This window comes from Alosa alosa, chromosome 22 (assembly GCF_017589495.1).
Source record: "Alosa alosa isolate M-15738 ecotype Scorff River chromosome 22, AALO_Geno_1.1, whole genome shotgun sequence".
In the NCBI taxonomy this organism is placed as follows: Eukaryota; Metazoa; Chordata; class Actinopteri; order Clupeiformes; family Clupeidae; genus Alosa; species Alosa alosa.
In genome coordinates this window covers 20,772,583-20,789,537 of record NC_063210.1, presented here as the reverse complement: position 1 = coordinate 20,789,537, position 16,955 = coordinate 20,772,583, and the positions used below count along the sequence as shown (strand labels likewise).

Genomic DNA, 16,955 nt, shown 5'->3' with positions numbered 1-16,955 from the left:
TGTGTGTGTTTGTGGAGAGAGAGAGAGAAAGTTTGTGTGAGAGTTGGGTGGGGGTGGGGGGTAGTTAAATGTGTGTGTTTTTCTCTGGGTGTGTGTAAGTGATGGCTTCCTTATGTTCTGTTCTATGTGTGTGTGTGTGTGTGTGTGTGTGTGTGTGTGTGTGTGTGTGTGTGTGTGTGTGTGTGTGTGGGTGGGTGGGTGGGTGGGTGCATGTTTGTTTGGGCTTACGGCCCATTGATACTGAATGAAAGCAAATCCAATCTGTTCCTTTTCAGATGCTGGTGTTTCGTAACCACCACTATTCTCTCAGCCAGCATTTTATACACACCAAACACACACACACACACACACACACACACACACACACACACACACACACACACACACACACACACACACACAGAAATATACACACACACAAACACACACACACACACATACACACACACAAATACACACACAAATTCACACACACACACACACACACAGTGGGAGAAGGTTATCTACGCATGTCTTTAATGGTCTGGGCTGGGCCATTACATAATGACTAAATCATGAGAGGTTAATATTACTGAGAGAAAAAGAGAGAATGAAAGCTGACTGGCTTTGTTCTTTGCCTTATCTGAAGCACTATAAAGTGCTACAAATTTGAAGTTATGTATTAAATGGTTCATACTACTCTTCAGTAAACAGTAAACCAATAGTTAACTAATTGATTACAAATGTCCATTGGTTGGATGATGGGCAAATTACTTAACAACTGTTTTTATTGACTGCCAGACTAATTACTTGATTGAGTGATTGATTGATTGATTGATTGATTGATTGATTGATTGATTGGTTGATTGATTGATTGATTGATTGATAGATTGATCACTTGCTCTTACCCCAGTAATGCGGAGGCGGGATCTTGCCCTCCTTCTGAACAGCTTCGCTGCTGTCTTCCTTGCGGCTGTCTTGCTGGCCTTTTCTGATTGGCCCTCGTACCCATCACTCAAGCCAGAGGTCACATCAGATGCATAACTAGAGGAAGATAAGAGACATGGACTCATGTAATCATGGCGCCCTTGGCCGTCCCTCAGGTACATGCTTTGTTGAGGAATGACCACTACACCATAGCATGCAAAAAACACAATCATAAATATTCTCATTCAACGATAAATAAGATCATTCCTTATCAAGATCACCTTATGTATGCACAGTATACCCATATTTGGCCATTAACATTACCAAATGAGAGTTAAATAAGACTTTGGAGCCTCTCAGATACCACATTGGGTCTAGTGTTGCCTAATGCTGACCGTTAAAGTGACAACAGGTTTGTAGTTGGCATAGAGTCTCCCCCCACCCCTCTCTCTCTCTCTCCCTGTCGGCCTCTTTCTTTTCTCTATCTCTCCCTCTCTCTCTCTCTATCTCAGCTGGGGCTCTTTCTCTCTATCTCTCCCTCTCTCTCTCTCTCTCCTCTCTCTCTCTCTCTCTCTCTCTCTCTATCAAGCCCTCATCTTTTCTCTCCTATCTCTCCCTCTCTCTCTATCTCTCTCTCTCTATCTAAGCCCTTTCTCTTTCTCTCTCTCTCTCTCTCTCTCTCTCTCTCTCTATCTCTCTATCTCTCTTTTTCTCTGCACTCCTTCTCTCTCTCTTGCTCTCTCCAGGAACATCATGTTCCCTTTGCTCAGGAGCTAATTGTATCTCTGTAGTTTTATTTAAGCTGCACTAGGTAGGCGTCTTGAGACCAAGCGGAGCGGGAATCGGAGCTTCACATTTGTCCGTCAACAAGCACTCCGTCGAGACCAACAAAACATTTACGGGCGTTCCTACTGCTTGGCAGGGCCTCCCGTGCCCACCTTTAACAGGACTTTAACAGGACTACCAACCCCCCCCAATACACTCACACACTCCCTCTCTATCCCTGCCAACCCACCTCCCACCACACCCCATCCCTTCGGCAGCCTGATTGGCTCGAACAGGAAGAGGCGTGTCTTTTAGGCGACAGAGACAGCGGCGATGTATCCCATGGTGACCAAAGTCAAAACATTCGGATATTGCCTAATTCTGAAATGCCAAATGTGAATTCCGCAAAAACACATTTTTTGTGAGTTATTACACTTGCCTCAGCTCCACTCCCACTGACGCCCTCTCAAAGTACCCTGGACTGAGGCCTGCCGTCGTTAAGTGCATTTAGGCAACATGGAAATGTGCAAAACTAATACCGATCACTGAATGCAGTAAGAATTTAAGTATTCATACCTGCGCCAAATATATTCATTTATCTAATAACTTTAGGCTTAACTGTATGCATTCAATCAAAGTCATTTTGAACACCACACACACACACACACACACACACACACACACACACACACACACACACACACACACACGCACACACACACATCCCTCCCTCGAAGAGGCCGACTGGATTGGCTCAGGCAGGAAGAGGCTTGTTTGTCAGGCAAGACAGAACGCGATGGATACCATGTTTTGAAAAGAGGCTTTTATTAGTGACCATCGTGCTCACCAGACTGTGCCCAGAGAGAGAGAGAGAGAGTGAGTGTGTGTGTGTGTGTGTGTGTGTGTGTGTGTGTGTGAGTTTTTAAAGGACGAGGGATGGCGCAGAGGAACCACACTGAGCTGTGAGAAGAAATACCCTTACCAATTGTCACTGTTATTTAGAAAACAGATTTAAATTGAATCACTAACACACACACACACACACACACACACACACACACACACACACACACAGACACAGACACAGACACAGACACAGACAGACAGACACACACACACACACACACACACACAACTACACAACTAATGCACAAACACTAACCATGACCCCAAACACACAGACACATACAAAGGATAAACATAAACTCATACAACATCATATGCACACACACACACACACACACACACACACACACACACACACACACACACACACACACACACTCCTGCAGAGAACAAAGCCATTCCTCTCTCTCTCTCTTTCCTTATTCCCCCGCATAACTCGATACTGAACGCTGCGAGTACACAAAGTCTGGACAAACAATCCTGGTGGGACCTACACACTCACGCCAGCCCACACACTCTCCAGATGCCCTTAACTCGCCCCAACACACTGCAGTAGGGCTGGGGGTACGTGTGGAGGGGTTGGGGAGATTAGGCGTGTGTGTGTGTGTGTGTGTGTGTGGGGTTTTGTGAAAGGGTTCATCTGGGGTCGGCGGTGTTGGACGAGCATACCTGTCACCAGGTGAATTGAAGCCACTGGTGAGCCCGGATTGAGCCCGGTCCGTGTTAGTGGACACCGCAATGCTCTGAGAGAGAGAGAGAGAGAGAGAGAGAGAGAGAGAGAGAGGGGATGGGGAGAGAGAGAGAGAGAGAGAAAGAGGGGAGAGAGGGGATGGCGGGAGAGGAGAGGGATGGAGAGAGAGAGAGAGAAGATGGGGGAGTGATGCATGAGGGAGAGGGGATGGAGAGAGAGAGAGAGAAAAAGTGTTACTTTGTAGTAGCTTACATAGTTCTCCAGCAGCGTTGGCACGTGAGGCAGAGGAGTGTTTATGTTTTCTGCATGTGTGTCTCATTCTGTTTCTCACTCCGTGTCTCGCTCCGTGTGTCTCATTGTGTCTCGCACCGTGTGTCTCATTGTGTCTCGCACCGTGTGTCTCATTGTGTCTCCGGTGACTCTAACTTCCACGATGCACTTGTACTTGTTGTTACTACATCTGTGAACCTGCAATTTGTACTGAATACACTATTCACTATTGCAAGAAAAGTAAAGTTATGTTGGACTACAAATGGACTTTCATACTTTCATACTCTTCTCTGGGGAAGGCAGCAAATAAGCTGACAATAATGACAATTATTGACAATGACAATAATTAAGACTACAAATCCCATGAGGGCCTTACCGAAGGGAAGCGCAGGGCAGGCATTGGATGGCCTGGCACTGGCATAGACTGGGCAGGTACAGGAAGTGGAATCTGAGGGCTGTAGGGGGTCGTCGGGGTGCTGCTGACGCTGTTGGACATCTCTAAGGGGTCCTGGAGACAGGAAGGACTGAGATAGCCGTCTGTCTCACAGTCCGCTGAAGAGATGGAGAGAGAGAGTGAGAGAGAGAGAGAGAGAAAGGGAGAGAGGAGATAAAGAAGAAGAATAAATAAATAAAGACAAAATATGAAAAAAAAAAAAAACAATGCAACTAAACCCTACAGATATATGTGTGTGTGTGTGTGTGTGTGTGTGTGTGTGTGTGTGTGTTTGTGTTTGTGTTTGTGTTTGTGTGTAGAACACCACTTGACCGACCAATCAGGTGTGAGTGATGTCTCTGATTCTGGACCAAATCCTCATTAAGAGAACTGGGTGAGGTCCCTGGCAGAACATCCCGATAACTCGGAACATCGCGATCACTCGGAAACCAAGTCCTTGTGTTCTCAGAACCCGGATGCACAAGCTGGCTCTGAATGAACACGACTGGATCTTCTCCAGAGGAAGCGTCAGTCAGGGATCCGCTTCAAGCCCCAAACAAGAACCAGAACCAGCACCCAGCTGGTCTCAACAAGCGTGATACCACACAGCTGAAGACTCAGGATCAGATCCAGTTTATATCAGGGCCATATCAGGGCCATATCAGGGCCATATTGGAGCCATATCAGGGCCATTTTGGAGCCATATCAGGGCCATATCAGACAGGCTGTGGACATTCATCTGTGTCCTCGCTAACTGTGAGGTTCAAGTGGGAGAACTTGACCTAGAAGTGTCTAAAACAGTGAAACCCCGGAACACAATATCTTTTTTTCATGTGTGCAATAGAATTCGCTACGCTTCTCATGGCTTAACATAGAAGTGCTGCAGCCCAAGCCGGCCACACCACAAGGGAAAGAATGTCAGCACAACACCAGCCCTTTGCCAGCGGCCACAAATGATGGCTTTGTTTTTCACACAAACTTCTGCAGCTCGTTTGCTTCACTACAGCCTATCTCCTCCTCTGCTGTGAAGAGGAAGATGAACATTTGGAGGATGAAGAAGAGGACCCAAACTACGAGCAGCTGTCTTCAGGCACTCGAGGGGGATAACCTGATGCTCTCATGCTGTGTAAGGGACATCTTGTACCAGAGATGTTCTCGTAACATTTAAGGCGTGTAAATTACTGTAGCTTGAGTGACAGGGGTATTAGGGGCAATCTTTTCTGTCGGTGTGTGTGTGTGTGTGTGATAGTGATGTATGTATGCACATACATATACATACATTGTGTGTGTGTGTGTGTGTGTGTGTGCGTGTGTGTGTGATAGTGATGTGTGCGTGATAGTGATGTGTGTGTGTGTGTGTGTGTGTGTGTGTGTGTGTGTGTGTGTGTGTGTGTCAGAGACTCACAGTTGGCTGAGGAGCAGATGACATGTCGGATGTGGAAGTGTTGGTCGGCCTCTGGCTCCTCACTCTCCTCCTGCGGGAAGCCCCCGATCATTCCAGAGTCCAGCGAACTGTTCACCATGGAAACGGCCGAGTCCACCGACCCACTGACCACAAGCAGGGCGGAGTCCACTGGCCCACCAATCATGGACAGGGCGGAGTCTGGTGACATCAGAGTGGAAGGTGTGGGTGTGGGCGGGGTTGGAGGTGGTAAGGGGGAGGGGCTCTGCATCGGCTGGCTAATGGGCTTCGGGGAGAGAGGCTCTGGCTCTTCTTCGATGGTGTCACGGCGTTTTTGCTCCTCGGCCAGGCGACGCTGGCGTTCTCGCTGCCGCTTGATGGCCGTCACGCGGTCCCGCATTGCTTTGGCAACCAGCTTGTAGTCGGCCTCACACACGAAACCCAGCACCACCTGAGAAGGAGAGAGATAGATAGAGAGAGAGAGAGAGAGAGAGAGAGAGAGAGAGAGAGAGAAAGTGGGTGAGATAGACACAGAAAGAGAGAGAAAGAGAGAGAGATGGAGAGCGAAAAAGAGAGAGTGATGAGAGAGAGATGGAGAGACAAAAAGAACGAGTGACAGATAGAGAGATGAGATGAGGGGGAGGAAATAGGACCAGAGAAATAAAAACAGAGCACGAAAAAGAAAGGCTTGTTCAGTACACGTGTAAAGGTCAACACATTTTCTCTACACACCTGCAAACCTCAATCAACCAGTCAGTTTTATTTTACAGTGAACACTAAATGGGCTTCACGTGTGCAATCATCCACTTGCATGTGAAGCTCTGAAAGCTGGCACCAGCTCCAGCAGACACACGGCAGAGGTGGGCCACGTTCGGCCCAGATAAGGGTCTGGTCTGTTTAAAACCCGGCTGGAACTACACACACGTTCCTGTCCCCCGCAGTGTAACTGCTGCCCCACGTGATAGGGATGCATATACTGTAACCTGCGGTCCACTGTTACCATGGCGACAATCAGCATCTCCTCATCATGTCCTAAATCCCACATCGCCGCATCAGTGGGTGGTTAAAAAATAACGTGATAACCCCGACACGTGGCCCCTCTGCAACCCGCCGCTGCCTCCATAGAAAAAAAAAAAACGAATAAATTTGGTCGTGACGACAAGCGAAAGTGAGAGAAGGCCAGGAAGAAAGAAAGTATTGTGAAAAGGACTCGTTAAGGACGACCTTGACCTGGACATACAGGACAAAGGTCTGTCTGCCTTTTTTGTAATCCTCTCCCTACCTCTATCTTTCTCTTTCTCTGTCCATCTCTCTCTCTCTCTTATCATTCTCTATCGTTCTTTCTCTCTCTCTCTCTCCCCTCTCTCTGTCTGGAAGTCATTTTATTATTAAAGGTGCAGCCTCTCTCTTCCCTGGCCCACGGCGATCAGGTTTCAGCGATAATGGACGGCTTGACTCCTGTGTCCTTGAATCCCTCACTTAACCTTGCAGACTACTTGAGGCCATAACCCAGCAGGATCTCAGCACACTCGCAGAGCACGGGTTCTCTGACCTGTTCTCAATTAAACAGGAACCCCAAAAAGTTCTACTTTCAAATCGGAATGTGCCTTTCTTGTACCACCTGCAGGAGTTGGATATGAGCAGTGAAGAATGTGTGTGTGTGTGTGTGTGTGAGTGTACATACACATATGTGCCTGCGGCTTTCTCGTGTGTGTGTGTGAATATGAATGTGCATGTGCAAGTCAATATGTGTGTGTGTGTGTGTATGTATGCATGTATGTATGTATGTATGTATGTATGTCTGTATGTATGTATGTATGAATGTTGATTATGGTCAAATTATAATCAAATGATTATGATAATGAAAGAAGTAGTAGTAGTGTGTATGTATGCATGTATGTATGTGTGTGTGTGTGTGTGTGTGTGTGTGTGTGTGTGTGTGTGTGTGTGTGTGTGTGTTTGTGTGTGTGTGTGTGTGTGTTTCTGTGTGAAACAGAAGGGTCAACAAGGGTAGAGTCAAAGAGGTCTCCTCTAAATGATTTACTGCCCTGAATGAAGAGGGCTGCAACACATTTAAAGAACAGCCAGACACCGTGAGTGGTATGTCAGATATACGTGGTGAAACATTAATCTCTCCACAGAGAAGAGGTAACGAACCTTTAGGTACATTAGTCCACAGTGAGCAGCTGAAACAAGGTGGACGTTGTATGCATGTATGTATGTGTGTGTGTGTGTGTGTGTGTGTGTGTATGTATGTATGTATGTATGTATGTATCTATGTGTGTGTGCATGTATGTATGTATGTATGTATGTATGAATGTTGATTATGGTTAGACTGTGGAATTTTCTCTGAGCTCCAGTGTAAATAAAGGTCTTTTCCCTTTCCGTGTCTTTCCTGAACCTTAAACATAGAATCTTTGCCTGGGATGGAACCCTTCTAAAATGGAACGTTCTGATGTTTCCAAGGTGACATTGAGGTTACAAAGCAGGACAAACAGTAGTGGACTGGACTCTGGAACTGGTAGCAGCCCTGAACCAGTGACCCTACATCCCATGAGGTCCAACCCAGCCCCCACCCAGCTAGTATAGATTGTGTAGTCTCGTAATGGGGACTTTGGGTCAGTACACAGTACGACCAACCTTGAAACCATAAACACTGGCTTTCTGAGTAAACTGCATAGATATTCAATCCTACTCCATATTCTCCATTTCTCTCTCTGAGGTCAAGCTCACTGGTGTAAAGTCACTGAGTGGGTATAGTGCCCTTGACCAGCTCCGTCAGGCACGGCCAGCTAATTAGGATTGGCACACGAGCATGATGAACTGAGAGATTACTGACATTCACAATGTTCCTCTCAGGAAAATTGAAACGTATTGATTGATTTTTAGGAGTTCAGGATACAAATACTTGGCATCACACCAATCCCTGCCAAGAGGCTCTGAGCCTATGTGATCTCCAGCAGGGTTCCTGGGGTGAACTACGCCAATAGTTAGTTCAACAGGTTTAGTCCTCATTTTCCATGGGAGATCACCAAGCCTGGTACAGAGACTATCTGACTTCCTGGGAAGAACAGCCCAATGTCGCATTCTGTGTGTTTTTTATTTTATGTATGTTATTATTCCTATCTGAAAAGACTGTCAACAGCACCCTAGTTTTGGTCTTAGTCAACACGTTTGTCCGTGGAACTCACCATCTCCTGGGCGACCTCCTCAGGGACGTCCTTGTAGAGCTCAAACAGGAACTCAATGGCGTTGTTGTCCTTGTACTTCCCATGCAGCTTCTTGGTGTCGTCCATGCGCAGCCACAGCTTGAGGCTGGCCTTGTGCAAGTCGTCCTCCTCGGCAAGCTCCACGCGCACGCCCGTGTTTTCCTGGAAGAACGAGTGTTCCAGAAGGTCCTGGATGGTGTACCTGTGTCAGAACACAGAACACAGAACTCAGAAAACAGAACTCGGTACACAGAACTCAGAACACAAAACAAGACACACCAGGATCATAGTGGTGTATGATATAAAAAAGACATATGCATTCATATATAATACATGTGGGCTACAAATACACACACACACGTAACACTTAGTATACAGACGAATAGTAGCACATATGCAAATGTTGTACATAAACTGTTCATAAAAGAATAAACACCCCTATACTCCCAATGCTGCCAATTGACATATTCTTGCAATATTATTTCTTGTGCAGCTCAGAAAATGTTACAGTAAGTCTTGTATAGAGAAGTGATCACAGTGTGTTGCACAGTGCTAGCTTAGAGTTAGCCGAGGTACTGCAATCCAAAGTCTGAGTTGTTGATGTAGTTTGTAGGCTACAGTATAAAAACAAACAGTCAGCATTGGCCCTGATGGCCCGTAGCGTTAGCTTAGCGTCGCCAGTGCTAGAGAGGCCCCAGAGAGAGTCTTGGATTGACCCCTCAGCTGCAGACACATGGGCCTACTAAACAAACAAACACACGGTGAACCTCCACATTCATAAGGCTACGCTGGCATCTGGAAGGAGACATTTACTAAAGAGCCAAGTACAACTTTGCCTAAATGTAGCCTACACCAATTCAATTTTAGCACTTAGCATGAAGTAATTAGCTACTACACTAATATCTGTAATGGCAGGCAATGTTTATGTTTGTTCTTAATCTGTTAGTATTAACAAATGCACCAAGTAATGTTCCCTATGAGACCATATAGTACAAGCTCAATATTCAATTCAATATTGAGCTCAGATGAATGTTGCCCATACATGCAGGTCTGCTCTACAATATGACCAGCATAGTTGTTGTGCTACTAAATACAAAGTGTCCTTTAATGTATTAAAATTATTGGCTACATTATTGTTTATTCCATGAAATGTGACATGAATCATGATCCACTAATGCCACACCACCAATCTATGCTCTGGTGTCATGTCTCTGGGTTAGAAGCAGATGGTGAAATATGTACCTTTCATCTTTGTTCATGCGGATGCAGCCCTCGATGATCTCCTTCAGTTCAGGGACTTTTACTTTGAAGAAGCTGTCTGGCTTCATACCCTGGAGACAGGAAAATGAAGAGATCAGCCAACTGTCAATCACCTTCAAAAGAGCAACACAAAAGCCTGGTCAGGTCAAGGTCACCTGGCAGTTTTGTGACAAACCTGGACGATTTAACTCAGAGTGAGTGGTAATCTGCTAATAGAGGAACACTGAGGCTTCATCCTATAGACCCTTTCATCAATAAAAACAAAAACAATGCTTGAACGTTCTATTTGGGCCCCAATCTACTTCCTCTACATTAAGAGAACATATGGAATGTTAAAAAGGAAGTCTTGTGGGGCCAACTATGATGCTGATAATGGAACTCTCTTGAAAGGGTCCATAGCTAAACAAGGCCATAGGATTCTTCTTTCAGGAGGTTTATTACTTTGGCCTACCCCGAGTTAACTTATCCAGGTTAGACACTACACTGTGTAACTTGGAACAACCCCTTGTTTATTCTGCAGCCTTTGAACTGAAATCCCCAAAACAGTCTTTTTGTCTTATTTTGTCTGATGTATGTTTCCTGCAGGATGCACACAATGTTTACAACATGAAAAGAGGCTGTCTCACAGAAGAGGCCATGTTGGGTCTCAGTCTGTGACAGTGAATTGTGGGATAGTGGAGGACTTCCTGCCCTGTGACAACACTGATAAGGAAGCAATAGGGTCCCACCTCAACCTTCTGTGGCCAACATCAACATTTCATCAGACCGCAAATATTGTGACGCACGTATACACGGGCCCACATGCACGCACACGCACACACACACACACACACACACACACACACACACACACACACACACACACACACACACACACACGCAAACACACTATGGGGCCTGCTGACTTCTACTCCAAGCTGAAGCTAATCCCTGTGCGTAAATACTGTATATGTTCGGTTACTTGTATATCGTTCCAACTCAACTCTGAATTATTCTGACGAGCAGGATTAGGAGATGGAAAACATGAGGACTGGCAAACGTTACATTAGACATGCTGTTCGGCGTGAGGGAGTCTGGTCCTCTGCACGTGCTTGTGTTTCCCGACTAAAGTCACTTTCTTAGCTGTGGCCCATGTGCCAAAGAAAATGAACCGGTCTTAGACATGATGGCTACCCTGGAGGAGAGTGTTTTTAACACAAACAAACACGTTATAATATCAAAAACAAAGTCTGGCCTTTGGGAGTCTCTTTGGGAGGAGGGCTGAGCATGACGATAAATTAGGATTTTATTTCATGGCTGCTGGTTTTCACTCACCTAACTGCCACACACACAGACACACACATACAAACACACACACACACACACACTCACCCAAATATCATTAGCCCTCTGTGGTAATGTGTTTCTTTCGCCAGGTGTTTCGATTCATGGGGCATCTCAACCTCATGCCATGGCCTACAGCAAATGACGGGTGACCGCCAGTCACAATTAACACGTCCACCCCTTAGAGGCTGGACGTTTCTGGCCTTTCGTCCTCCTCAAGCACTCCTGTTTGCCTTTGGTCTGGCCGAGTTGGAGAGGCTGACGGACAGACGTCATTGTCAAAACAGTTATAACTCTCTCCGTGGCTGCCGACCAGCCCGGGATGGCGAGCCCAGTGTGTCAAATGTATAGCTTGTCAACACCTCACCTCCCCACATCAGCTTCGTCACAACTTACTCCGAAGCCCTCCAACAAAACAGCCATAGACACACACATACACTGTGGTCAACTGACAATGAACAAGGTCCATGTGACCAAGTGCACTTTTGAAAAAAAAAAAAAACGTGTTTTATGCAATTTTCATAATTAATATGATACTATTTTGCATCAAACAATATTATTTTATATTACTTGGACCAAAATATCATGAAATTTGTGGACATGTCAGTTGGACACATTCACACACTGTCATTTTCAGACTGACAGCAGTGGCTGACATGACTGACCCCATCTAACAGGTCTGGGAAACAACGCTCTAGTTCTAAAACCTCTCGGAGACATGGTTTCAACATGTTGGCGAATGTTCAAAATGACTAGGATGTCGCCTTGATGCCAGGGGTGGGGACAAAATAAAATGCCTCAAACAGAGGGAGACATACTGGATCTATTCGCTGAGAGCTACTAGCCATCCAGGTCTCAACAAAGATTTTGACCTTTCACCTTTTCTGTAGTTTTTTGTAGCCTATTGTGGTTCTTCAGAACAATGGGTCTGTTTGATATGTTGTTGTGTGGAGTACATTTTAGTACATTTTAGAATAACCATGAACTATGACATTTGACTGAACATGTTAGGACTTATTTAGTTTTGACATGAAGAATACATCCAGATTTTAGAATTACTGTTGTAATCTTTACCGTGATTTGTGATTTATGGACTTTTTGATACATGTGTGGAGTAGACCTGCACCAAGGTTTTAGAACTACTGTTGACATCTTGATCATAAACTGTAATGTATAACCTATTCATATTTACTGTCTTTTAATGCATGTACGGAATGCGTTTAGAGTTTTTGGAATTGCTATCGTGATCTTGACTATGAATTGTGATACATGGTGTGTTCATATTTGTTCAATTTTGATGTGGAGTTCTTTGTTTGTGAAGAATAAGTTTATTATGTTTTATTATGAAAGTTTAGATCAGTCATCAGCACAACGTCTGGTGGTACTATGCTGACAGACTTTTCAGTCATAAAACAAGTCGAATGATAATGGTAGATTGGCGTTTTTCAGGTGGCTGTCAGTTGTCCTCATTAAGACAATGAAGATGTCTTAAGTTGTGAAAAACACTTTTATACTTTTTTTGGTTACACTTTACTCGAAGGTATCTACAGTACATGACACTGTCATGAACGTGTCATAAACATTATAAACAAGTGATAAACGTTTATGACATAATGCTTCTGCCAGAGTGTCATTCGATTAGGGTTAGTGTCAAGTTAGGGTTAGGGTTAGTGTCATTCAGTTTTTTTCATGACAAGTTAGGGTTAGTGTTAGGATTATGACAGTGTCATGTCACTCTTATGTAGAAACCTAAAGTAAAGTGTAACCCCTTTTTTAACTCATTATTGAGTAGTAAACACACGTTTCACATGAAGAGTGCCTTGTACACCTCAAACAATCACTGTCTCACTTTCCATCTCAGAATAGTACATTCAAAAGCGTTCTAGACATCTCAGGAGAGACCTGCATATTTTAGCTCGTAAAGACAAAGGACATCTAAACAGGTCTAACAGGTCTGGGAAACAACGCTCTTGTTCTAAAACTCGGAGACATGGTTTCAACATGTTGGCAAATGTTCAAAATGACAGGAATTCTAGGATGTTTCTTCAAAAGTTTAGATAAGTCATCAGCACAACGTCTGGTGGTATGCTGACTTTTTCGGTCATAAAAAAAGTCATGGCTTGAAGAAGTCAGATAATAGATTGACCTTTTCAGGTGGATGTCAACAGTTGTCTTTGTTCTTTAAGACATGAATATGTATGGGAGACACTGCCTTAGTTTTAAAACCTCTGGGGGGAAAAATACATGGTTTCAACATCACTGTGGCATTTCAACATTTCAAAATGACACCATTTTGAACAGTTGTCCTGTTAGTCTTTCGGATGCTTATCGAGAGGACATGTTTTTAGAATCTAAACAGATGTCCTGTCGATAAGCATCCGGCTAATGGGGCAACTTGTTGGAGGCATCAGTCATCAGCACAACGTCTGGTGGTATGCTGACAGACTTTTTTTAGTCATAAAACAAGTTGAATGATGATAGATTGGCATTTTTCAGGTGGCTGTCAGTTGTCTTCATTAAGATAATGAAAATGTATGAAGTTGTGAAAATTACACGGACACTTTATGAACTGTCATGAACGTCATAAACATTATAAACAAGTCATAAACGTTTATGACATAATGCTTCTGCCAGAGTGTCATTTGGTTAGGGTTAGTGTCAAGTTAGGGTTAGGGTTAGTGTCAAGTTAGGGTTAGTGTCATTTGGTTTTTGTCATGACAAGTTAGGGTTAGGGTTAGTGTTAGGGTTATGACAGTGTCATGTCACTCTTACTGTATGTAGAAACCTAAAGTAAAGTGTAACCCCTTCATTGAGTAGTAAACACACGTTTCACATGGTGAGTGCCTTGTACACATCAAACAATCCCCATCTATCTCACTTTTCATCTCAGAATAGTACATTCAAAAGCATTCTAGACATTTCAGGAGAGACCTGCATATTTTAGCATGTAAAAAGAAAGGACATCTAAACATGTAAACAGCAGAAAACATTTCCCAATAATTCCCCATTTACCCACTGGGTTGGGATCAAGCTGGGACAAGTTGGGATCTTGTGACTTTTCAGGCTTTAAAAAGGAGAGGCTGTCAGCTTTTTTCTCCACCTCTCTATCCATCAAGGGGACATAAAGCTCAGAAAACTCTTAGGTGAGGGCCCTGGAGTCGGGGTGTGGACTAACGACGTGATTTCAATAATTGGACTTGCAGCGAAAACGGCCTTGACCTTCAGCTATCTGCCAGATTGCAGACAGACTCCAGCTTACTAACAAATCAATGGCTTATTTTACTTAGATCCATATCTGAAGCTGGAGGCAGGAGGGGTGGGTTGGGACACGAAATGACTCTCACTATTCAGACCATCTGTAGCCTACTCTGTGATTTTCCCTTAGTTATAAAAAGGAACCCGATTGGGCAGTAATTGAGAAAAATTACTAAAATTGCCTTTTTCTAAATTAAATGACCCAATTCCTCGCCCTTCCAGCACAGATTACTAGGAACTGCCATCGCGGGGGGTTTGGGTGGAGGGGGTGGACGTGTCACATCCTGCCCTTTGACCTCAGGAATGTAGGGTCACGTTTCTGTTGTGAGATACTTGACTCATAAAGACAAGAGTGGACTAGGGAACGGGCCTGGTTGTGGTCATTCTCGTCAGCAGGACGAGACACGGGGAGGCAGGAAACTGCTTTTTGCCGAGGGGCTGAGGAAATGAGATGGATTGTGAATGATATAAAGGGGTGTGTGTGTGAGGCGGGGGGGTATTGACAAAAGATTGAGAGAGAAAAATAATTGAGTCGTTAAAAAACAACAAGGGCCTCACTAGTCCTTTCATCATATATACAGCACTGGAAAAATGTCATCCTACAGTTGCTTAGTGACATTCGAATGAGTTAACGGTCATATTCAAATTTGCAGTTGTCTTTTAATTTTGAATATAACCATCAACTCAATCGAATGTCACTCAGCAACCGAAGGATGACATCATAAAAATGTGCAGTGGTCTCTTAATTTTTTCCAGAGCTGTATATAAAATAACCAAAAGGAATAAGACTTAAAAAGAATGAAAAGAAAGAAAGAAAGAAAGGAAATAAAAAGGCAGAGTGTATGACAGATCTAAGCAGGAGAAACCCAGAGAGAGGGCAAGAAAGAGAGAGGGGGAGAGTGAGAGAGATTGAGGGAAAGAAAAAAAAGAGACGGAAGGGACAGAGAGATTTGTGGATCAGAAAATGTTTACTATCCTATAACGGCAGTAGGAAAGCCCCCTACCAGGGTTTAAGTGAGGAGAACAGATGGTTCTGATTCCATGTCCTTCCAGTACTCATGTTCAACTACACACACTGAGATATGGATGGAGAGACAGACAGAAACAGAGAGAGAGAGAGAGAGAGAGAGAGAGGGGGGAGAGGGGAATGAAAAGGGAGAGAGAGAGAGAGAGAGAGAGAGAAAGGGGGAGAGATAGAGTGATCAAGAAAAAAAGGAATGAAGAAGGAGAGAGGGAAAGAAAAGAGAAAGAGAGAGGGTGTGGATGTTGGATGAAATAAATGTAGAGGGACTTTGAGTCGGCACTTCTTTTTTGCCTATATGTTAACATAAACAGAACAGAAAAAACACAAATTTCCCAGAAAAGGACAAGAAAGCACTGGAACGTGGAAAGGAAGATAAAATGTAAAAGAACAGACTGTACAGGATCTGAACAAAACAACGCTATCATCACCACCACCACCACCACACGCTGAAACTCACGCTGGTGACTTTGCGGTAGATCTGTGCGGCGTTCTGGCACTCTGAGTATGGGTACTCGGAGGTGGTCATCTCCAAGATGCACATTCCGAAAGCGTACACGTCCACGGCCTCATCGTACTTCTCCTCGTACATCTCCGGAGCCATGAATTCCGGCGTTCCTGATCAGAAAGAAAACAAATTAAAAACTAAATCAAAAACAGGATGTGTTTACAAACCTTCGCTAATTAGTAATCATCGTTTATATAACGCTGCTGCATAACCACGTTTGTGTTTGTTTGCGTTGCGTCTGCTTTCTGTGTTTATGTTACGACATGCTTCCGTATGTTGTTCTCCATTCTTGGGATTTGAGGGAAGATGTTGTGAAGGACGGTAGTAGGGAATATTAGAAAAACAAACAATTACGAAGGCTGTAATAACAAGTATAGTTTACTACAGGACAACGCTCCTCATAATGCCAGCTTATAGGCTTACACTGAGCACGTAACTGAAGTGCTCCATTGTAGCCTGGGCCTTACTGTGGACTACTTCTGAATATCTAATGGCTTTTTTAGCATTTTTGTAACTGATCATAGCATCTAAATCTTCTTTGATTAGAGAGTAGTTTCTGCCCTGCTGAACACATTTGGTTAAAAAAAAAAGTAAAATATCTCTATGTGGCCAGATTAGGTAGCATGTTAGCATGTAACATGTGCATGTAGCATGTAAACTGTAAAAACATTAAAATCAGTCTAATCGGTCAGTCAGTCTAATCTAAAGACACCAATTTGTAAGTAGCTGTTTCCTTTAAATACAAATATCCGTGCACAACTGAACTTCCCTTACAAGCTGTCAAAAAACACAACAATATTGCATTGTAGGACAGTGGAGGACTTCCTTTCGAGTATTATGTGTGTGTCAGGATAATGTGTCGATGGCCAATATTGATGATGATGATGATGATGATGATGATATTAATATTATTGTGTGATGATATTATTGATATTATTATTATTGTATTGTGTGATGTATGTGTGTGTGTGTGTGTGTGTGTGTGTGTGTGTGTGTGTGTGTATGT

General features: G+C 44.0%; 1 protein-coding gene across 1 annotated transcript in view; it reads right to left on the bottom strand.

The window, feature by feature from the left end:
* Positions 1-16,955, bottom strand: part of wnk4a (WNK lysine deficient protein kinase 4a) — a 61,866-nt gene that overhangs the window by 14,990 nt on the left and 29,921 nt on the right. Inside the window, 7 exon segments of the mRNA XM_048234064.1 lie at positions 888-1,023; positions 3,247-3,320; positions 3,915-4,090; positions 5,377-5,824; positions 8,565-8,784; positions 9,825-9,913; positions 15,902-16,059. Of these exon segments, the coding sequence (XP_048090021.1) occupies positions 888-1,023; positions 3,247-3,320; positions 3,915-4,090; positions 5,377-5,824; positions 8,565-8,784; positions 9,825-9,913; positions 15,902-16,059 (1,301 nt within the window).